Source organism: Cladosporium halotolerans (genome assembly GCF_011745625.1).
Source record: "Cladosporium halotolerans strain TM138-S3 chromosome Unknown Sca4, whole genome shotgun sequence".
Classification (NCBI taxonomy): domain Eukaryota; kingdom Fungi; phylum Ascomycota; class Dothideomycetes; order Cladosporiales; family Cladosporiaceae; genus Cladosporium; species Cladosporium halotolerans.
The window spans coordinates 216133-236627 of NW_027191455.1; the positions used below are offsets into that span (position 1 = coordinate 216133).

General features: G+C 57.1%; 9 protein-coding genes across 9 annotated transcripts; 5 read left to right on the forward strand and 4 right to left on the reverse strand.

Annotated features, from left to right (window-relative positions):
- Nucleotides 1–935: 935 nt before the first annotated feature.
- WHR41_01534 (uncharacterized protein) lies at nt 936–2724 on the forward strand (the record flags this gene model as incomplete). Its single annotated transcript, XM_069370140.1, has 2 exons — nt 936–1333; nt 1482–2724. The coding sequence occupies 2 exons, from the start codon at nt 936–938 to the stop codon at nt 2722–2724; spliced, it is 1641 nt and encodes a 546-aa protein (XP_069232961.1).
- Nucleotides 2725–3203: 479 nt separating this feature from the next.
- On the reverse strand, nt 3204–5810 carry WHR41_01535 (uncharacterized protein). The gene is made up of 2 exons (XM_069370141.1): nt 4878–5810; nt 3204–4817 (listed from the first exon to the last, which is right to left on the reverse strand). Exons 1-2 carry the CDS (start codon nt 5631–5633, stop codon nt 4038–4040), a joined length of 1536 nt encoding a protein of 511 aa, XP_069232960.1. The 5' UTR covers nt 5634–5810; the 3' UTR covers nt 3204–4037.
- Nucleotides 3394–3992, forward strand: WHR41_01536 (uncharacterized protein; the record flags this gene model as incomplete). The annotated part of the gene is made up of 3 exons (XM_069370142.1): nt 3394–3539; nt 3595–3718; nt 3780–3992. The coding sequence occupies 3 exons, from the start codon at nt 3394–3396 to the stop codon at nt 3990–3992; spliced, it is 483 nt and encodes a 160-aa protein (XP_069232963.1).
- Nucleotides 5811–6290: 480 nt separating the features above from the next.
- On the reverse strand, nt 6291–7178 carry WHR41_01537 (uncharacterized protein; the record flags this gene model as incomplete). The annotated part of the gene is made up of 1 exon (XM_069370143.1): nt 6291–7178. One exon carries the CDS (start codon nt 7176–7178, stop codon nt 6291–6293), a length of 888 nt encoding a protein of 295 aa, XP_069232962.1.
- Nucleotides 7179–7479: 301 nt separating this feature from the next.
- On the forward strand, nt 7480–9372 carry WHR41_01538 (uncharacterized protein; the record flags this gene model as incomplete). The annotated part of the gene is made up of 1 exon (XM_069370144.1): nt 7480–9372. One exon carries the CDS (start codon nt 7480–7482, stop codon nt 9370–9372), a length of 1893 nt encoding a protein of 630 aa, XP_069232955.1.
- Nucleotides 9373–9650: 278 nt separating this feature from the next.
- On the forward strand, nt 9651–10328 carry WHR41_01539 (uncharacterized protein; the record flags this gene model as incomplete). The annotated part of the gene is made up of 3 exons (XM_069370145.1): nt 9651–9731; nt 9970–10008; nt 10059–10328. The coding sequence occupies 3 exons, from the start codon at nt 9651–9653 to the stop codon at nt 10326–10328; spliced, it is 390 nt and encodes a 129-aa protein (XP_069232954.1).
- Nucleotides 10329–10472: 144 nt separating this feature from the next.
- WHR41_01540 (uncharacterized protein) lies at nt 10473–11420 on the forward strand (the record flags this gene model as incomplete). Its single annotated transcript, XM_069370146.1, has 1 exon — nt 10473–11420. One exon carries the CDS (start codon nt 10473–10475, stop codon nt 11418–11420), a length of 948 nt encoding a protein of 315 aa, XP_069232669.1.
- Nucleotides 11421–11568: 148 nt separating this feature from the next.
- WHR41_01541 (uncharacterized protein) lies at nt 11569–12495 on the reverse strand (the record flags this gene model as incomplete). The annotated part of the gene is made up of 1 exon (XM_069370147.1): nt 11569–12495. The coding sequence occupies one exon, from the start codon at nt 12493–12495 to the stop codon at nt 11569–11571; it is 927 nt and encodes a 308-aa protein (XP_069232670.1).
- A 2772-nt stretch (nt 12496–15267) lies between these two features.
- Nucleotides 15268–18073, reverse strand: WHR41_01542 (uncharacterized protein). Its single transcript, XM_069370148.1, has 2 exons — nt 17524–18073; nt 15268–17460 (listed from the first exon to the last, which is right to left on the reverse strand). The coding sequence occupies exons 1-2, from the start codon at nt 17709–17711 to the stop codon at nt 15759–15761; spliced, it is 1890 nt and encodes a 629-aa protein (XP_069232671.1). The 5' UTR covers nt 17712–18073; the 3' UTR covers nt 15268–15758.
- Nucleotides 18074–20495: the final 2422 nt, after the last annotated feature.

Here is a 20495-nt window from a genome sequence, read left to right on the forward strand (position 1 = left end):
CTGTCATGTTTCGCTTTTCGTGGTTCAATGGGTTCATGGTGACGTTCGGCATGCATTTTGTTGTTCCATTGCTATCGTTGCATTTGCATTTTTTGCCACGGCATCCTGCCCCATCATGATGAGCGCGCACATATGACTCTTCGCCGAGCTAAGCAAGCAGATATGAGCTAACGAACATGTATCTATATTCTGTCGTATGGGAGCTTTTCCTTGATATCGTACCATACTTCAGGTACAAGAACGAATCGACGACCTAAGTCTCAAGAATCTTGATACTGGCATACTGCAGATAAGATACCAACGGAGTCGGCGAGCCCCGTGACCAGGCTTCGAAGGCGCTAGGGTCGTTTCGCTGTTATGTATCCACTATTCCGTATCTCACCTACAGCCCATGCTTATCGCGCTACATTGTGTAGTCCAATATACAGTTCCGACTGATTTGAAAACTAGCTCCAATTGTGTCGCCGTACCATTGACCTGGACCATTCCTCTCGGCTCAGCCGTGCCGGATATAAAAGTCTTCCCCCAAGCCTCGCGAGTCAAAGCTTGGCCGAGGCTTAGATTCCACTCTGCCCCACTTTGACTAGCACTCTTCGCGCCCGCCGGACCCTTGCGCAGAAAAACGGTCTGGAGCAAAAGATTGGAGAGCTGGAAAAGATAAGAGCCTGCTTTTGGGCACGCGGTGTCCTGCCGCGGTTGCCGGCCGCCGGCCTTGTACCGTCATACCGCGGAGTAAGGTTAGGTAGGTGCACGTGGGTTGGTAAGGCCGGTTCCACTGCTTCTTCGCTCTTTCTGTTCTTCCTTCTTTCTGTTCTGCTCGTGTGACTTCGGCTTTCTTTCTTTTTTGTGTAATCTGCGACCACGATCTATTCGATACTTTGGCACCCGCCGCCAGGAAGGAAGACTGAGGCACCGAGGACACATTTACGCGCAGAATGGCCTCCCACGGGAACCCGGAGATTCTGGAGGCGCCGGCGCCAGAGAGGCCGCAGCGACCTCTTACTGCCGATGAAAAGCTTGCCCAGACGACCTTCGACGTAGAGTCTTCGCCTAAATCTTCAGAATGGGACGGCACCAACGAGGCACCATACGACGCCCCGGCCACCGTCAAAGACGATGGCATCCTTGCGACAATGCGCAGATGGGAAGCGGCCATGGACCGAAAGCTGGGAATCGAAAGCCACGCGATTGACAGGAAGCTGCCTGAGGACAGGAAAGCCAAGATGACTTGGAGGGACAACTTGACCATGGCCGCGCTCTGGGCGAGTGGAACCATGAACCTGAGCTGCTTTGCTACGGGCTTCTTGGGCTGGAAGTTCGGCTTGGACTTGAAGTGAGCCTCCGCCCTGTCCTTCCTTGCCCTTGCTCTGTCTTGCAGATGTGCTACACCTCACCGATCACTACACTGTCAGAGCTGGGGCCAGCGAGCACCTTGTGTATGGATCTTTCGGGCACAGATGCTGACGAACTCCCTCGCACAGGCAGAGCATTCTGATTGTGATTTTTGGCTCCATCCTCGGAGGCGCAGTCTCTGGCTTTTGCGCGACGCTAGGCGCCCCGACTGGTCTTCGCCAGATCTCTATTGGAAGGTACAGCTTTGGCTGGTACCCGAACAAGCTCGTCGCGCTCCTCAACACCATCCAGCAGATTGGTTGGAGTTCGGCTGGCTGCATCACGGGCGGTATTGCACTCAACGCCGTTGCAGATGGCAAAGTCAGCACGGCTCTTGGTATCGTCATAATTGCTATCTGCAGTTTGATCATCTCGTTCATCGGCATTAAGGCTATTCTGCCTTTTGAGCGCTATGCCTGGATCGTCTACCTGATCGTTTTCCTGATCATCCTCGGCCAGACTGGACCGTCTGCCGATCCAACGCCCGGCACGGAACTCGAGGGAATGGAACTCAGTGGTACGGTCCTATCGCTCCTGGCCATTGTCTACGGCAGCTCGGCATCATGGGCGACCGCAGCCTCGGATTACTACGTACTCTACCCCACCAACACGAGCCGAACCAAAGTATTCATCCTCACCACTCTCGGAGTGGCCCTGCCCACCTCCTTCGGCATGGTCTCCGGCTGCGTCGTCTCATCCGCGCTCAACACCGAGCCCACCTGGAACGCAGCCTACACCGAAAATGGCGGCAGCGGGCTCGGCTTCCTGCTCCAAACCGCCCTCTACCCCGTCGGCTTCGCCAAGTTCCTCCTCGTCCTGCTCGTCCTGAGCGGCATCAATTGCAACATCATCAACACGTACTCGGCCGCGCTGTCGTGCCAGCAGTTCGCGCGCCCCTTCGCCGCCGTGCCCCGCGTCATCTGGACCTTCGGCTGCTTCGCCGTCATCCTCGCCATCGCCCTCGCCGGTCGCGACCACATCCTCGACTACCTCGAGAACTTCCTCTCCCTGCTCGGCTACTGGTGCACGTCCTACTTCGTCATCGTCGCCACGGAGCACTTTGTCTTCCGCAAAGCGAACATCGAGGCCAACTATGACCTCGAGGGCTGGAATGACCCCGCGCGCTTGCCGCTTGGTCTGGCCGCGCTGGCGAGTTTCTTGCTGGGTGTGGTGATGTGGTGTATGGGTATGGTGGAGACTTGGTTCGTCGGGCCTGTGGGTGGGCTGATCGGTGAGGGCGGAGGCGACGTGGCGAACGAGTTGACGTTTGCTGTTACGCTGTTGGCGTATTTGCCGCTCAGGTGGGCGGAGTTGAAGTTCTTCAAGAGATGAGGGATGGGTACGATCGATATGATGAAATAGATGTACACGGTCATTTTCGAATGTTTGCTCACCTCTTGGGCTGACCTCCTAATAATCAATATCTCCTTTCATGCTATCAGTGCCTAATTTGCTCGTACTTGTGACTTCTGCCAATGGCAGGCCAATCATTGAAAAGGCGGTCTTTCAAAGCAACACTCTATCAGACCACCTTGAAGCAGCTCTATTGATATAAAGATGTCAACCTCGAAGTTCCATGCTGCAACGACGTTGCCTCTCTTACACAATCTGTTCTCCACTAGGTCACAAGGGTGTATCCCGTCTGCTTTCTCAACTTTAATCGTCATTCGGATCACAAGCCGCAAGCCTCGGCGCCGTCTCAGCCAGTCGGAACTACAATCCTTCGCTCGATCACAGCCCGAGCTAGGCCTTTTTGGGCAATCGGTATTCAGAACCACCATGATCTCAATTGAGAGACTGGGTTAAACGAGTGCACGGTCAAAGATTCGAAGACGTACGATGCATGTCGGAACAAAATGGATACAAATACAACCGTCCCCTGCCACTCTGCCATCGACTTATCAATCTCACTCACCACAGCCATCGTCCTCATACCTACGAAAGCATTTTCACTTGACTTATTTCAACTCGAGATAATTGCCCATCTTGCTACCAAGCCCCATGGCCTCTTCCTCAGCAACACCCGCAATGCCATACAACTGGTCGATGCAAGCCATCCCGGCCGCGTTCCTCTTCGGCATCGTGCCGCACGGCTACTATCTGACCCGGCTCATGATCGCGACCAAGAACCAAATGTCAAACGCCATGTGCGTTGGCTCGCTCCTGCCAAAGGAAAGTCACAGCTGACATACAATCTCAAAGGCCGAGAACGAACCTCGACAGCTGGAAGAGCAAACTCCCAGCCGCGACGTGGAACCATCTCGCGAGAGCTCGTGGTGCTCATTTGAACAGCATGGAAGTCTTCCCGCTGTTTGCTGCGGCGATGGTATGTTTTGAGCCGACAGTCCGTCGAATCTGGACGTTCCGCGGCTAACTTCGCATCTCAGGTGGCAGGGAACGTGGCTCAGCTGCCAGCGAAGGACATGAACAGCATGGCGTTCGGCTTCTTCGAGGCGCGTGCCTTGTACATGGCACTGTACATGACGGTCAAGAGCGACACGCTGGCGTATGCGCGCACCGTAGCTTATGCTTGGTCGATCGCGATTCCGATCATGGGACTGTGGCAGGCTGGCAGAGTGATTGCTGCTCCAGAGGTCTGAGTAGAGTCTCGACACGTGCGAAAGAGGAGCGAAGTAACAATGTGATCATGGGCCGTGTAGGTAGCTGTTGAATTCCTTCCATCTCGCACAAGCAGCAAGTCTTTTCTCCTGGAACGTTGCGTGGCTGAGATCCTCTTCCCATGCCTCTGCCGTGGCTTGGATGCTAGCTGCCACGCCTTTCTCGTGGGCCGCATATACCCAAGAGTGCCGAGGAGCGGGTTGATCCTGCAGATCGAGCAATAGCTTTGCGATCGCTTGAGCCTCGTTCTCAAGACGTAGTCGCTCCGGCTCGCAAAGTGATGCCAAGATACGCTTGTAGACGCATAAGCATTCGAGCGCGGTGCCGAAGACCTCGCGCCGCGTTGCAAGCTCAGAGTGGGAGACGGGCGCCATTGACATGCGGACAACATGGGCTTTGTAATCTTCAAGGCATTCAAGTATCTCTTTGTGGATCTGGCGGCACTTGAGCTCCAGAACTAGCAACAAACCTTCATCGAAGGTATCCGGGTCCATGGCTCTCGTAGTATCGACCAGCATGCTTGCAAGAGAGAGCATTCGCATGCGCAGGCGGATCACCACCTCGCTCCGGTCCGTGAGACCAGGCGTTTCTTGGATCATGGATTCGTAGAGACGCATCCACTCAGGATCCTCAAGGTAGCATCTTTCCTCCTTGTAGAGAGCATTTGTGAAAGCAGGGCCAATACTGGAGTGGAAGAGCAGCTTCTCGAACTCTGTTTTGAACCTGGCTGGCGTTCGCTTCTTGATGACGAGAGCAGAACCATTGATGTGGTGGGTATAAGCAGCGGCACGCTGAGGGTCGAGCATCTAGTATCATTAGCAAGTTCTCGTTGATAGAAATCACTTTTGCTGTCCAGCTAAACTTACCTCGTGTAAGCTGAGCATCTGAATGGCGCAGAGCAAATCCGCATCCATGCTGCTGTCCTCACAAGCAATAGCCTCTTGGAGAGATGCCAAAGCCTTAGCGTACATCCTCATCACTATCGCATCGCAATTGACATTCGGCCCTCTCAGCCTACTATGAGCTTTCGCAGACACACAATCAACCACCGCAGTCAGGTATGGCTTATGCCCGTACCGACTGGGTATGAACTGCAGGTAGGACTGCATATCCGGGCAGCCAAGTAGGGTGATCAGCAATTCTGGCGTTTCTGATATTGCATACATGGTGCTCTGACCGACATTGAAGCTGGTCAGAAGCGAGAGGTCCCGCACATCGAAGCCATACTTCATGCGTAGCTTATCGAACCCGCTGCTGGGATTGCGATTGCTTAATGATGCTGTCAGAACTTGGTCGCAAAGCCAATCATGCGTTTGGCCTGCCAGGACAAGCTGGCCATCGGTGCTCGTGGCGTCGGTATCCGTGTCCTCTGGTGGGGTTGATTTGGCGCTTGACGTCGTACTGCTATCAGTGCTAGAGGAGCTAGTCGATGCCTCGTTCTGAGCATTGGTGTCTTCTTCAGTGGGATGCTGACGCAGGTTCACGCGGCCATGGCCGCCACGTTTTTTTCGCGCAATCCCAACATCCTTCATTGCCTGCTTGCGGATTAGTGTACGGAGAGCCGGGTCTCTGGGTACTTTCGGTCCACTCGACACGATGAAGGGAAAGCTCGTGTCTGCCATCGCTGTTTTCCTTTCAACTGAAGCTACCGCGGGTGTGAACGCTTGGTGTGTCAGTATCGCCTGCGTGCGGTGTGATGAGACCTGTGGTGCAGATAGGATGGTCTGGCGGATTGCTCTGCGAACATCGTCTGCCTGGGAGGGACATTTCTGTTTCCTATCCTCATAGGCACCAGAGTCACCAGTGGACCGCACCACTGGTCTACCAGTGTAGTAGTGTGGGTTCAGCTGACCAGGGTACCAATAGCTGTTTTGGGCCATAATTGTGGGGCTTCATCAGGCAACTGGCCGCCCATCCCTACCATTCTTGGGCACAGGTATAGAGTAGCGGCGCTGCACGTTCACAGCATCAAACGCTGCTGATCACAAAAACAGCGCTACGAGATACATCGACATACGTGTGCTCTTTCTCGACTGAAGGGATTGTGGCGCTTGCCACAGGGAACGATTTTGCAGGGTGGATGTGAGGAGTGAAACAAGTGGATCCGCCTTGAACGGCATTTTGAATTTCTGAGCATTATGGAGCTGTGATGACAGCTCATCAGACTATCAAAGAGTCGCAGCACTGCAGCTGGCAGTGATCCCATGATTCAGCATTCCTGACTTTCTTTTCGCCATACGCCTCGCTAAAACCCATAAGCAAATGCAAGCGATCGGCTTTCACCAGCGCGATCCGCCGTAGCCACCGCCGCCTCTGCCTCCGCGTCTGCCGTAACCGCCACCTCCACCACCTCTGCCGTAGCCTCTTCCGCCGTAGCCACCTCCATAGCCGCCGTCCTGGTATCCGTCCCTGCGGTCGTCTTCCATGGGATCGTTGCGGACCGGCGGTGCACGTCCCTTGAGTTCCTTCTGGAGGCGCTCGCTTTCCTTGCGCATCTGGGCGTATCCCAAGTGCATCTTGCCAAAGAAGTGGTCGGCCAGGCGGCGGTCGTTGTCCAGGCGAGATAGGTAAGCGCCGCAGACGTCGCAAACCTGTAGCTTCTGGTGACCAGACGGGCCAGATGTGTCCGAAAGTGCCTTCAGCTCGCGCTCCTTTTCTTCCTTCTGAATCTTCTGCAGCCTGACGCCGTGGAACTGCTGGACAGCCTGATTGACGAGGCCTTCCTCGCTCATGATTTCGACCTCAACCAGTCCCGTGTTGATACTCTCTTTCAACTCCGCGATCTCCTTGAGAAGCGCATTGGTCTGGCGGATCTCATCCGGCGTCTTCTCCAAGCGTCTCTGCGCTTGATCAATTCTGCGGTCGCAGTCGCTGACGTACTTGCCGATGTCACGCCAGTAGTCGAATTCAAATCCCCACTCGCGCTTCTGCGACTCTGAGGCAGCTAGGTATTCCTCGCGCAGGTTCGGTTGGTGGACCTTATCGCATGGGCCCAGGTCTTGCTTCGTATTGGTGAAAAGGTCGTGCGGGCACGACCCGGCGAGGTAGGAGCGACAGACTTTGGGGTCTGTGATGGTGAGGGACGATTGCTTGGACGCCGTCCCGGGCATCGACATGAGGTTTTCACCCATGAGCTGCTCGAGCAGCTTGCGCTGCTCGGCCGCCATGGTGAGGGTGTGTCGTGCGTACCAGAAGGTCGGCGGGATCCAGTACCGAGGGTCCTGCGGCCAGTCGCTCTAGCGCGATCCAGAAAATGTGTCGTGAGAGAGAGGTGGGCTTGATGTGTCGCGAAGGAAAGTCGAGCTTGCGATCGTGGCGCGTGAAGCCCGTTGCACTTTCTGCGCGACCTGCGCCTCTACCCCGGATCTTGGCATACTCCCCCTCGTTACCTGACCAGAACCTCACTTCACCTGGCGGGGAATAGCTCTATGTTTTGCGCTCTGAAGTGGTAAGCCTCGGCGGGCCAGTATGAAGCTCCGGGATCTCCTGCAGCTATCGTCTGTGCTGGCCCTGTTCACTCTTAGCCATGCCTCCTCGATCCCAAATCAGGAGTATTCGGAACACCTATACCTCAAACCGCTCGCGAACGATCATCTCCACGCCGACTTTAACTTCACGGCAACCACACCCGTAGCGGACTACGACGCGCAGCACTTCCGCTATTTTCCTCGGTCCCTGGCACAAATACTCCAGTACACTCACACAACCGAGCTCCATTTGCGATTCGCGTTGGGACGATGGGACGAAGAACAATGGGGATCACGCCCGCGGAACGGCAGGCGAGAAGGCGGCACAGGTGTTGAGCTATGGGCTTGGATAGAAGGACAGTCGGAGGAAGCAGATGAACGATGGTCAGACTTGGTGAACAGCTTGTCAGGACTCTTTTGTGCCAGTCTCAACTTCGTGGACTCGACAAAGACGATTCGACCTGTGTTGAGCTTCGAACCCGAGGGCACGCATCCATCTGGTAGTGGAGGCTCACAGCTTCTCCATGGTATGCTACCACATGAGGTTGTCTGCACCGAAAACCTTACGCCGTTTCTGAAGATGCTGCCTTGTAAGGGCAAGGCTGGCATCTCGAGCTTGCTGGACGGACACAAGCTGTTTGATGCCTCGTGGCAGTCGATGGCGGTCGACGTCCGACCAGTATGCCCGAGCACAAACAGCAGGAAGGACGAGTGTGTCTTAGAGATCCAACAAACAGTCTCAATGGCACTGTCCATACCTCGGAGCATGCGCGATCGACACAACCCGATACCTCGACCACCACCCATCGAGGAGATTGAGTGCGACGATAGCAAGGTCTGGAATGGTCACGACACTTGTTATCCCAAACCCTCTACAGGCGATCTAGGCTGGAGCCTGGCGAAGGTCTTTGGCCGTCCTATCAAGGGGGCGTGTCCGCTAGGAGACGCGGATGGCGCTGGGGACATCAGTCTAGACGTTCCCTTGGAAAGGACGGTCGAAGCACAAGGAAGTGCAAGCTCTGAAACCGAGCCTAGCGGTCTTCGGAAGTTCAGCCTGCAGGCGGCCACGGACTTTGACGTTGTTCTGCCAAGACAGGATACCGTCTCCTCCTCAAGCTCAACACATCCCCCTCTGTATGCTTCGAGGCAAATGACAGGCTATGGACAAGAGCGAGGTGGCATGCACGCAACCTTGAGGAACCCACATCCCTATCCTCAGAAGATTGTGTACCTCGAAAGCTTGCCATGGTATCTGAAGCCCTACATGCACACTCTGGAAATCCAGCATGGCAACATCGAAAAGATGTTTTACACACCAGCTCTAGACCGTGTGAGGGGAACTCACTTGGAGTTGGTGATCGAGATTCCAGCCGACTCGACCGTTGAGTTAAACTACGACTTCGAAAAGGCCATCCTCCGGTACACCGAGTACCCTCCCGACGCTAACAGGGGCTTCGATGTTGCCCCTGCCGTAATCCGGGTGCTTCCGCGCAATGTCTCGGATCCTGCGGACGGAAATAATCAAGACGAGTATTTGCGCACGACAAGCCTGCTGCTGCCTCTTCCGACACCAGACTTCAGCATGCCTTACAATGTCATCATCCTCACGAGCACCGTCATCGCGCTAGGCTTTGGTTCCATCTTCAACATGCTGATTAGGAAATTCGTGTTGCTCGAAGAGGTACCGGCGTCGCCGTTGAAGACGAAGGTGACTATGCTGAAAGAGAAAATTGCTGCTTTGCTTGGAAAGACTTCCAAGAAGGGATCCGATACTAAGCCCAGCGAAGAGCCCGGGCCGGCAGCAGTAATAGATCCAAATGCCGCATTAAACGGTTCAACAGACGGCAGCGCCCTCACAAATGGAAGTGCGAAGTTACGGAATGTCAAGGGCTAGATAGTACGGCTCTTTGAACTACACAAGCTATACAGCTAAATTACTCCCTCACTTCCTTATTTTCCTCGGTGCAAATCTGAAGTACTGTCCATCTTTGGTGATAGCGCCATGTGTGAAGGCCTTTGGGGCTGACATTCACTCTTATGCCCGCTTCGATGCGGCGGAGGGTGCTTCAGCCTGCCCAACCTATCTCGGGAGCAACGAACAACCGCAGACAACTGCGAACTCTCCAAAAGCTCTGCTGTCTTCTCAGGAATTGGGGCCTTGCATGAGAAAAGATGTCAGTATATCCGGTCATGCGCGATCCTGAAACTTCAGCTACGGCTGCTCAGCTTCCAGTCTTCGCCGTCCAGCCTGACGTTGAAATGCCGGCTAGAGGCCTATGATATGACAGACTGTCCACCGTACCATGCAATCACGTATGCGTACGGCGATCCAGCGTGTTCACATCGGCTCGTCTTGAATGGAGAAGTGATAAGCATGAATCAAAACGGCTATGACGCCCTGCAACAAGTGAGGGCTCACGCACCAGGTGCACATTTCTGGCTCGACTTCCTATGCATCAACCAGACAGATCTCGAGGAGAAAGCTTTTCAGGTCAATAAGATCGCAAAAATCTTCGCCGGCTCGTTCGAAGTCTGGGCCTACCTCGGACCACACGGAGACGATAGGAGTTCTTATTGCAGAGACTCGCGAGCCTCCCTCAAGAAGACGCTGCCCGAGCCAGAATTATCACCTTCCACGAACAGCAAGAAGAGCTGTTGAGACGAACAATAAAGTGGTTGGTTCTTCTTGGAGAAGACTTCGACCGCTTCACCGCCGCACTGAAAGCCTTTGGACGCCGGCCATTCTTCAGTCGCATGTGGACATACCAAGAGCTCTATCTGGCTGCGAGGATAAAGATGGTGTGCGGCACGCATAGAACCAACATGCAGGCTCTTAAGGATGTCTCGTAGGTGTGCTCGGAGCTCCTGGCCACTTATAACCCACAGCGGGAGTACAATTACAAGGCTGCGCAAGTAAAGCTTTTGGATTGGCTATTCCAAGATGATGGTTCGCTGATGTGGAGCTTCAACAAGGACTTGGTAACGCTTCAGCGAATGGCCACTCTGATCCACCGCGGGTATGAGACGTCTAGGCAAAAGGTATTTTGGGATCGTTTGGGCATTCTCGAGGTCCAGAGCGCGATCCGGAGTCTGCAATGTCAGGATCCGAGGGACAAGATCTTCGCCGTGCTGAGCTTGTTCCGCGATTCTTGCCGCATCATGCCTGATTATACATTGACCAGTTTCGACTTGGCTCTGCTGGTGCTCAAGGAGTATGCGGCTTGTACAGCCGCTGGGGACATCGTTGAACTCGCTGTTCACCTGTGTCATAACCTGCGGCCACAACTTGATGAGCGCCTCGAGCACTCAAACACAAGCGCTCAGTATCGCACGAGTGTTACCGTTGACGCTGCCATCCAGAGGAAGAAAGCACGACACGGCGACGCGATGCCCAGCGTTTCCACGTTGGCATCTGCTCAAGTCACAATCGATCAGAATGGCCAGATGAAAGCAGCCTTTGAATTGGACGAAGTACCGGTTCCAGCGCAAATCACACGCAATTGGATCCTCGTCGTTGATGAACGCCCCGTGGGGCTAGCAACATGTGAGCTCAAAGCCGGTGACTGGATCGCCTTACTGAGCTACCAAAGCCCCATTGAACATTACTTCGCTGGCCTGGTTTTCAGGTTGCAGCAAGAAGGTCTCTATGATGTTGTGGGAGAGGCGGCGTTATGCTCCGGATGGAAGCCTTCGACGACTTGGTCGGTTTTCACCGATGGGCTTGGGCAGATGGATCGCACCGACTTTTGGGCCTGCTTCGAGGTTCTGTTTGACCCTGAGGAAGTCCTTTTACTTGCAATGCGGCTTCGCGAATCACTCGGAGCCCTATCGCGAGAAGGGGGTTTTTCTGAAACGGATACACACCGCCTGCTGTCCACTGAATCGTTGACATGGAAGCGAAGTTTTGCCAATAGACGCGAGCCACATCCCATAACGGACTGACAAAAGTACGTTGCATGAATACCAAGAGGTTTCAGATGCGGTTCCCATTTCCTTGAAACAGATTGAGCTTACGACGGACTGTGGCGTCTTTCCCGTTGTCCAGCTGCCATGATTCGACGTCGACGATCGAAAGCATGTCACCGCGCTTCTACGGCATTTCGACCGATCTATCATACACCCATTTGACTTGCTCAGCTACCCACGCAGGATCTACCAACTGAACATTGTGCGTCGCCCGTTTCCCCTCAGCCTTGAGGAACCGCGCATTCCCAGACAAAGCCAGCTGTGTTCGCTGCGCAGCCTCATCTTCCACAGACATCTTCTCCAAGTGTCTCCGCACAACCTCCTGCTGCTCGGCCGTACCAAACCCATGCTCGACCCCATACTCATACACCTTCCGGAAGTCATTGCTCTCATCGCAGAAAACGACACAAAGAGGCTTCCTCCCCAGCGCCTGCCATCCCCGCAGCTCGTCATCGAGCACTCGATTGCCCGGCCTGATAAGCCCCAGTTCTGTCTCCGCAATCCCTCCCGGCGCCTCATTTATCGCACTCTCGCGAGCAATCATCTCCCACTCCGCCTCCGCAACACCCCTATTCCCCCTCAACCCCACGACCTCCTCATACGTGCTCCCACCCAGCAACTCAGTCCACGCCTTTGGAAAGAAATTCGCAACCGGCACCGAATCCACCAGCACCAGGCCCGCGACCTCGCCCGGAGCATCTTTCAGCACCTGCCGCGCAACGACACCGCCGTACGAGTGCCCGACGAGCAGATACGGCGGCTGGACGCCGGCCGCACGCAGCAAAGCCCGCAGGTCGGCGGCGATGTTGGCGCTCGTCGGCGGCAGCGTGGGCGCGTCGCTGCCGTGGTAGCCGGCGCGCTCGGGCACGCAGACGGGGGCGAAGCGCGCGATGTGACGTTGGACATCGAACCATTCGCGCGCGCAGCCGCCGAGGCCGTGGAGGAGGATGATGGCTGGGGTTGAAGGGGAGGTCCGCGGGGGTCCCGAGGTCTTGAGGGAGAGGTGGCGGCCGTCTGGCAGGCGGACGCGGCGTTCTTGTTCGGTCTGCATTCTTTCTGTGGTCCGGGAGACTTGGTGATTGGCACGGGAAAAAGTGTCCGAATCATCGTGTCAAGGACGGAGAAGTAGTTCGCCCCGCAGATGGTGGGGATGGATCCGCTTTCGCTTCTTTGTACTATTCGGGAAGGTGACGTTGTTCGTCGTCTTGTTGTCCGGCTGTGTAGGATGTTGTTGGATGATGCAGGCTCGTCAACGGCAGTGAGAATGATGTGAAGTGAAGTTGGCAACACAACTCCGGCGCAAACGTTCTTTCCAAGTCAAGGTCTGTCAAATCGAGACTGTGAAACATCAGAGCGTCTTGTAAACTGGGCGTGAAGTGACAAAGACGTTTCAAAACCTCTAAAACTTGCCACTCATGCAAACAACAACAACAGCGAGGAAGTGAAAGATCCCGGAAGCCGATTACATATGTCCATCTGCGACACTCTCATCCTGAAGACTCGAACACATGTATGAAATGCATGTCGCCTTGCAGTTTAAGAAATGACATCCTTCATGTCTAGTAATACTGTATCACTTTTCCATCGTCATCCCAATCCTCCGCAGCCTTCACACTGACCTGTGACTATATGTACCGAGCATCAGATCAGATAAGACACCTTTGCACCGATAAACGCACGTATCCTTTTCAACCAATCGATTCCCTCGACTCAGACACAGCCATCGTTACCATTTGCCCTAGGGCCTTCACAGCAAAGGCACCTTCCGCCTCGTATCCCACCCGCAAGCCCGCAAACTCTCCCCCAAGCCTCCCAATGCCCAGCCAGGCGAATACCATCGGCTCTCCGGCTGAAGACGCATACCGCAGCGGCAGGTCTCATCAGCACCTCTTCATCTCCACATCCGAGCTCCCCGAGTCCGCCTCTCACGACGCGCGACGCGATAGCGTCAGTAGCCAGCCGCAGAGTCTCGCGATGTGGCTGCGGGCGTGGCGCGGAGCTGAAGCGAGCGAAGGCCACGTGGGATGCGCTCGCCCTAACGGCCTCGCCGGTAACTTCGCTTGCCCTACCTTGCGCAAAGCAAAACAACCACGCTGGGATCTAGATGCGCTTGTTCTGGCGCTGGCGGCGACAGTGTCTGCGATAGAGTGTGCAGCGCGCACGGCCCGCGGTTCGCTCGGCGGGGCTACAGTACTGTACTGGTCGTAGCGGCATCTGAGATAGATGGGCGATAGACGATGCGTAGATTCCAGCCGGGATCGATTCGAATATTAACGGGCCCACGCCGTCCCGCCCCAAAGCAGCCTCGGGCGCTGTCACGGAACGCAAGCGAGCAAGGGTGCCTGCATACGATACGCGAGGCGGCATGCAGGCTGTCGAGCAAGACGCCCTCGAGTCAGGGCCCGCGTTCGCCACTGGCAGCCAAAGAACGCCACGTCCTGCTGCTGGAATTGCGGCAGCGGGACTCGCTCGCATGGGTTATCCCGGGCGATTGCCACGCGACGCGCTCGCGGCCGGGGCTGGATCCCTTTGTCTGGGACGCGAGGGAGGGGGCGAGTCACAATGCTGGCGTGCGATCGCGTTTTGCTGGGACTGTTCTCGCTAGTCACGCTACCTATACTGTTCTGTGGGTAATATAAGCCGGGCCGCCTTAGTCATCATACTCTACTCTCGACCTCAACCTCGGCTCCCTGCCTGTTCGAGGCGATTATACATCCCCCTTACCTTACAACATGACGTTGCAAGTGACAGCGCGCCCCCGCCGCAGCCGCAGCCGTCACCGCGCAGCGTCCGCCGTTTCGCACCTGCATGGCTGCAGCACAGCGGCCTGCGGCTCTGGCCGGCCGTACAGTGCAGTGCATAGTGCATTGCATACGGCACACGAGGTTCCTGATCAAATCTCGGTCGGGCGTCCCGGGTCGGGTGTGCGACACGGGAACTCGGGTGCGTGCGATCCATCTTACCTGCATCGGTTACGTTGAGGGGACATTCGCCTCGCATGAGAGTATCGATGGGGACTGATGGGCGGACCGGTGTTGGCCGCCCGGATGGTGATGACGAGGACGGTGACGGAAATAGGATTGCTTACTGTACATCTGTATGTATACCACCTGGTTGTGGAATCGGCCCCGACGACAGTGCGAATCTGACGTGGGCGCGGTCATTGATACTGAAGCTTCACGCTCGCGACGATGTCTCGGCAGCTGAACGGGTGCAGCTAACGAGCCCTTCTACCGTACCGTACCTTGGCAAACGTTGGTCGGAAAGTCGCAGTGCATGCATGCGTATACGTACTGTACCTACCCGCCCCCTAATACGTAAGTACCACTCAACGTAGGAAGGATGTAAGGACGCAACAAACGGCACGCGACAACTCAGCCGCTCCGGCGGACCCGTCCACACAGCGCCAGACAATGGAACAGAAGCCCACCTATGCAAAGCCGCTGGGCACCTGACCAGCCTCAGCTAACAACGGTCTCTCCGATGGAAAGACGGATCGATCGGCACGGTTTGTTGTGACTTGTGACTACTCGCCTCTCGCAGTCGCTCACCCGATTGTGGAAAGGATAATATATTGCATGCGCGGCACCTGTATGTAGATGTGCCGTTCGATCGCGGCTGAGAGAGCTGGGTCGGGCGGTGCGTGTGCAGAACGGCGGGCGTGAAGGTCGTTCAGCTGGGTGAGTGGCTGGCTGGCTGGGGCTTGGTATTGTTGGAGGATGGTGAAGCTGCAGCGGTGGAGTCGGGGGTGGGTGAGATGGTTCTCATATAGGAGAAAGTCACGTGGAAAGTCCGGGGAGACCAGGAGTGCGTGGGACAGAAGTCGAAGAAGAGTAGTTCACGAATTTTTGTACTCGATGGTATCTAGAGCAAGAAATAAAACAAGCAGACCAAAAGAGAAGAGAGAGCAGTAGTCAAGCAGTACTGTGCTCGCTGTCAAGCCGCAGAAAGAAAAAGAGAAAACAAACGCCTTTGGCCCCCTCCTCCTTGGGATCGAAGGGGCGGCAAAACATGATCGGAAATCCCCCCGCCCCCAGCGCCTGTTTGTGTCGTAGAGAGTGAATGGATTGATGCAAAGGAAAGAAGCCGAATGTAGTGTAGCCGATTTGCTCGGTGATTAGGAGCAGCTAGGGAGCCCGAAGGCTCCCGTGTCTTTGTGGCCCGGTCGTCTCGCGCGTGTCGTGTCCGTGCGTGATACCGGGTTGGTGGTGAAGACAGGTAAGGAAAGAAGGGTTATAATATTCACAAAAACGTCGTCGTGGCAAGAAGAAAAGTTTTGGGCGTGTCTCGGAGTGCATGCGTGGCGCATGTGCTCTACGTGCGCCTGAGCCACAGGACGAGCCAGCCGAGCGCGCGGTAGCCGGCGATGATGCCGATCATGATGCCGACCCACTTGCCCGTGTTGCCGACGTTGTAGCCGTAGTTGTCGAGCACGCCGGTGCCGGCAATCAGGCACTGGTCTGCGAGCTCCGTCTCGTACATGCAGTTGCACTGGCCGCCGGGCGTCTTGGGCGGCGCGCAAGTGAAGTTGCGTGTGCCGAACTCGTTGACCATCATGCCCTGGAAGACGTAGGACTGGTAGTCGATGTAGTGGAAGACGTAGCGCCAGAACGGGTTGAGGGTCTGCGGCGGGACGAGGAAACCTCCCGTGCACATCCACAGGCCGTTGGCGAAGGCGGTCGCGGCGAGAGCCACGACGAAGATGGGGACGAGAGAGCTGATGAGCACGACGAGGGACTCGGCGGCGATCAGGTCAAGGAACAGCCACATGACCCAGGTAAAGAAGGCATCGGCAGTGGGGCGGAAGTTGGAAAGCCAGTATGCGACTACCGAGAAGAGGATGGTGATGAGGAAGAGGTATGGGATGCCGGTGACGAAGTTGGCGATGATGAACGATGTCGGGCCGTAGAGACCGTTGGCACGCTCCTTCATGAAGAGGGCGCGGTCTTCCAGGAAGGCGGGGATGTAGGCGACAGCCATGAAGGACATGAAAGCACCACCGAAGAAGATGGCGTTGATGAATGACTGGATGTTGCCCTGCGTGGGGCTCAGTCGCAGCCAGACAGTACCCATCATGACGGCCAGACCCATGTACATCGCAATACGGATGCCATAAGCGATGATATCGCGGTACGACTTGATGAAAGAACGGTGGATGAGGGCCAGGGGAATCGCAAAGGTACCGGCGGCCTGTTCCTTGACGTCGGGCATCAGGTGAGCGTCCATGGTGTTGCGGGCCATCTCATCGGTCAGTTCAGTGACGGTGGCGCTCGCGAGACGAGACTTGTGCCACGAAGAGTGAACCATGTTGAGTTGCTGGTCAACCTCGCTCCTGTCGCGGGCAAAATCGGTGTTGACGAAGTCGATGATGAACTCGGCCGGGTTCATGTAGAGCGGAATAGGGAAACCGCAAGAGTCGAAGTAGGGCTGGACTTCGGAGACGGGACCACTGTATGCAGTACCGCCCTGAGAGAGCAGGAGCAGCTTGTCGAACATGGCGAATGTGGAGGTTGAAGGCTGGTGAATGGACGCAATGACGATCAGGTTGTGCTTCTTCGCAATGTCCTTCACGAACGAAACGACCTCGAACGAAGCGGCAGAGTCAAGACCAGAAGTGGGCTCGTCAAGGAAGAGGAGCTTAGGGCTGGTGATGAGCTGCGCGGCAACACTGACACGACGCTTCTGACCACCGGAAATACCCTTCCTGATGGGAGTGCCGATCAAGTTATTGGACTGGCCCTGCAGACCGAAAGCAGTGAGGAGCGACTCGATGCGCTGGATGCGCTCGAGCTTGCTAATGTTGCTGGGCAGCGAAAGGCGCGCGGCGAAGTTCAGGGTCTCGCGGACGGTGAGCGAACCGACGAGCGCATCTTCCTGCTCGACATAGGCAGAGATGCGGCGGAAAGTCTTGGGGTCGGCAGGCGAGCCGTTGATGTAGATGGCGGCCTTGACAGAAGCGTGCAGAGACGCAGTGCGGTGCGCGAGGACGTTGAGAAGGGTCGACTTGCCGGAACCACTGCATGTGATTGTCAGTAAGTGTTCCTTTGATCGATTGAGCAACCGCGCGCAAAAGACTTACGAAGGACCCATGAGGGCGAGCAGCTCGCCAGACTTGACAATGCCGTTGACATCGCTAAGAATGGTCTTGGGCTGTTGCGACTGGCGGTCCTTGACAGTGACGGTGACGCCCTTCCAGCCGAAGCTGCGGATGTTGGTGTTGGTGAGCTGGGCGTAGTCGCCACCGATCATCTTCTCGATGTCGGACATCTTGGAGTAGCTCCTGCGATCCGGGTTCGCAGCTGGTTGAGACGTGGTGTTGGTCAGCGGACGCGAGGTCCTGCTGGGTGGGCGCGCGGTGGTGAGTGAATGAGTGGAGGGGTGGTGTTGCGGGAGACCAGCTTCCGGGGTGACGAGCGAACGGCGGCCGTTGCTGTCGGCGGGTGGGTGTCTTGGATGAGGCGGTGGGCGAGTGAGCGGCGGGTGTAGTGAGCGTGGAGGCGCGAAGGCGTTGAAGAAGGAGGGCAGCAACCGGGCAGGACGGTGGACGGTGAGAAGGTCTCACTTCTGCGCGCGCGTGTGGAGCGGGAGAGAGAGGGCTCGGGCTTGGACTCGTGGGGAAGAAGAAAGGCAAAGAGAGGCGCGAGGGGCCCGAGCGGAGGGTGGGAGAGCTAATATCGAGCAAACGCAGTCACCGCGGGAGGTCTCAAGGCCTGGCTCTGGCCGGCCGGCGTGCTGCAGCTGCCCACACGCACTACTCAACCACCACCACGATCCGTAAGGTGCCTTGCGGGCGACGACGGACGCTGAGTGCGGACGCCCGTCGACCGGCCTGGCTGCGCGCTGGGGTGGAGGCACTGGGATCGCGCACGCCACGCCGGCGGACGAGAGCCGCGTACCATCGCCTGCAGTCCACGCGATCCCTCATCATCCACCATCCATGTTGGGCGGCGGCGACTCCTCAGCCAGCCCGCAGCGCCGGCTAGTGCTGAGCCGTTGCGCTGCCCGGCGCGCGAGTAGGGAGTCGCCGTGGGCGCGTCCATCACTCGCTGCCAGCGCCGCCCAAAGCGTACGAAGCACGGGGTGAAGTCGAGCTGATCGACCAGGGCCCTGCGCCGGCGCCAAACCTTGCCGGCCTAGCGACCGCCTGTGAGGTACACCGCGTTGGCGCCCGCAGCCACAGCCGCAACCCCCGGCTGCTTTGGTAGCTGGGTCTATATCTGTGCACGCTGCACTGGCGTGTTTTACCCCTGGGCCCCGGCGCGCAGGAGATTGCCCGGTGCAGCCAGTGCTGCCGCCGCGTCCCAGCGAGTCTGCGCCTGTGAAACACAAACCCACTCGCCCCAGCCCTGCACGAACAGGCGGAGTGCAGAAACCGCTGCCTCCCACCCAATCGTCACGTAGGCGCGGAGGATGCGCTGCGCACACGCTGCATGCTGATGCTGATGCTGCTGCTGCTGTGAGCCGGGTCCTGCAGCTGACCTCTAGCATCGTCTACAGTGCTCCCATGCCACGCAACAAACGCCCGCCCACGTAGCCCGCCGCCACTCACGCACCTCGTCCCCTTTCCACGGCTGCTCACAGCTGTCTCCACCGCGTAGATGAATCTGTCGATTGCTCGGCGACTGCGGCATGGCGCTACGCCGGCATCTCAGCAGCCCGCCGCCCTGGTGCGAGGTGGTGCGCTGGCCTGTGTGTCTCCCTGCCCGCCGCGGGCCCAGCATAGCGCTGAAGATCGACCGCCGTCGACCTCTCACGAAAGCAAACACATCCTTCTAGATCCGCGCGGGGTGCCGGCGGTGGCCTGTTCGCGGACGATTGGGGCCAGGGGTCGGAGCGCGCTCGCCGTTCTGTACAGAATTTGGGTTTCCTCCCCACCACGCGCGCGCGACCTTCACTTTCTCCTTCTCCACAAGGCAAGCGAGGATCAACCGTAATAGGCACGCGCCACGCAAAACCCACCACGGCCTTGACAGCCCGGTGCGATTAGAGTCCCATCCAGCCGACGATTTGTCGCCTGCCTGTGGTTCTTCTGGCCTGATCCGGCACGACCACGCTCTTGATTTGACTGTGGCAGCGGCCGTGGGCGTACCGATGTGTTGAGCAAACTCTACAATGGCACTCAGTGGATCTGGACGTCCGCCTTGGGATCCAGATTGATGCCACGCGACAGGCTTTGATACGAGACACGAGCTGAGTAAAGTGCGCATTTCAAATAGACTAGTAGATTCTTCTCTCTCTCGAGTCACGTAATCGGGCACGCTGCTAGGCCCGGTAGCGTCGAGGGCGCCGTGTGACGACGAATCGTGAGCTACAACGACGATGATCAGAATCAATTGTCACATCGCGCCGTCCACGTCGATCGCACTTCGCGCTCGCTCGTGAAGACGCTCGATCTTCACGTTGCCGCGGAGGACAGCAGGAGCGGCAGTAGCAGACCTGTCAAAATCCACGTTGTGGTGTTTAGTGTGCTGAGGGCGTGCTGACCCTGCGGGCGGCCGCGTCGTCGCCGAGAGTGACACGAAAATACCGTTAGCGGTCAACCGTGTCGGACGTACATAGCTGTGGCGCCACGGTGCTGTCAGCGCGCATGCTCGGAGAATAGCTTGCATGAGCCGTAACTCCAGCGCAGAGGCTGCCACGGCTGCACCGCCAGGTCAGCGCTGCTTGGCCACGGCGCGTCGCCGCAGCGCAGAGCGTTTCTTCGCAAATCTCCAGCGCGCAGCCGTGCAGAAGGGCGGGTGTGATCAGGACGTCAGCAGAGCGCCCATGGCATCGCTAGGTAATGCTAGTGCAGACGATCTGGGCGCGGCGCGTTCGAGCGGTGGCGCTTAGGTCAGGAACGCGTTCTGCTAGCCGCGAGGGGCCAACCCTAACACCCGATCAGCACTCAGCCAAGTGGGCCGCAAATGGATCCTGCATGCCTGGGCGAGTCCGGCACTGGGGGCGAGCCACCGCGAGCAATCCCGGATCATGGCGTCTGGCGATGCGGGCCAATAGCGAAGATCGCCGGTGCGCCCGTTGCCAGAGCCTGTCTGCCTCTGCCACTGCCAC

Bases quoted from the DNA above. Each gene is read 5' to 3' on its own strand.
- WHR41_01535 (XM_069370141.1), bottom strand. From the start codon at position 5,633: ATGGCAGACACGAGCTTTCCCTTCATCGTGTCGAGTGGACCGAAAGTA. The intron at 4,818-4,877 runs GTAAGTTTAGCT...TAATGATACTAG, and splicing joins AGATGCTCAGCTTACACGAG to ATGCTCGACCCTCAGCGTGC.
- WHR41_01542 (XM_069370148.1), bottom strand. From the start codon at position 17,711: ATGTCCGACATCGAGAAGATGATCGGTGGCGACTACGCCCAGCTCACC. The intron at 17,461-17,523 runs GTAAGTCTTTTG...AATCACATGCAG, and splicing joins CTCGCCCTCATGGGTCCTTC to TGGTTCCGGCAAGTCGACCC.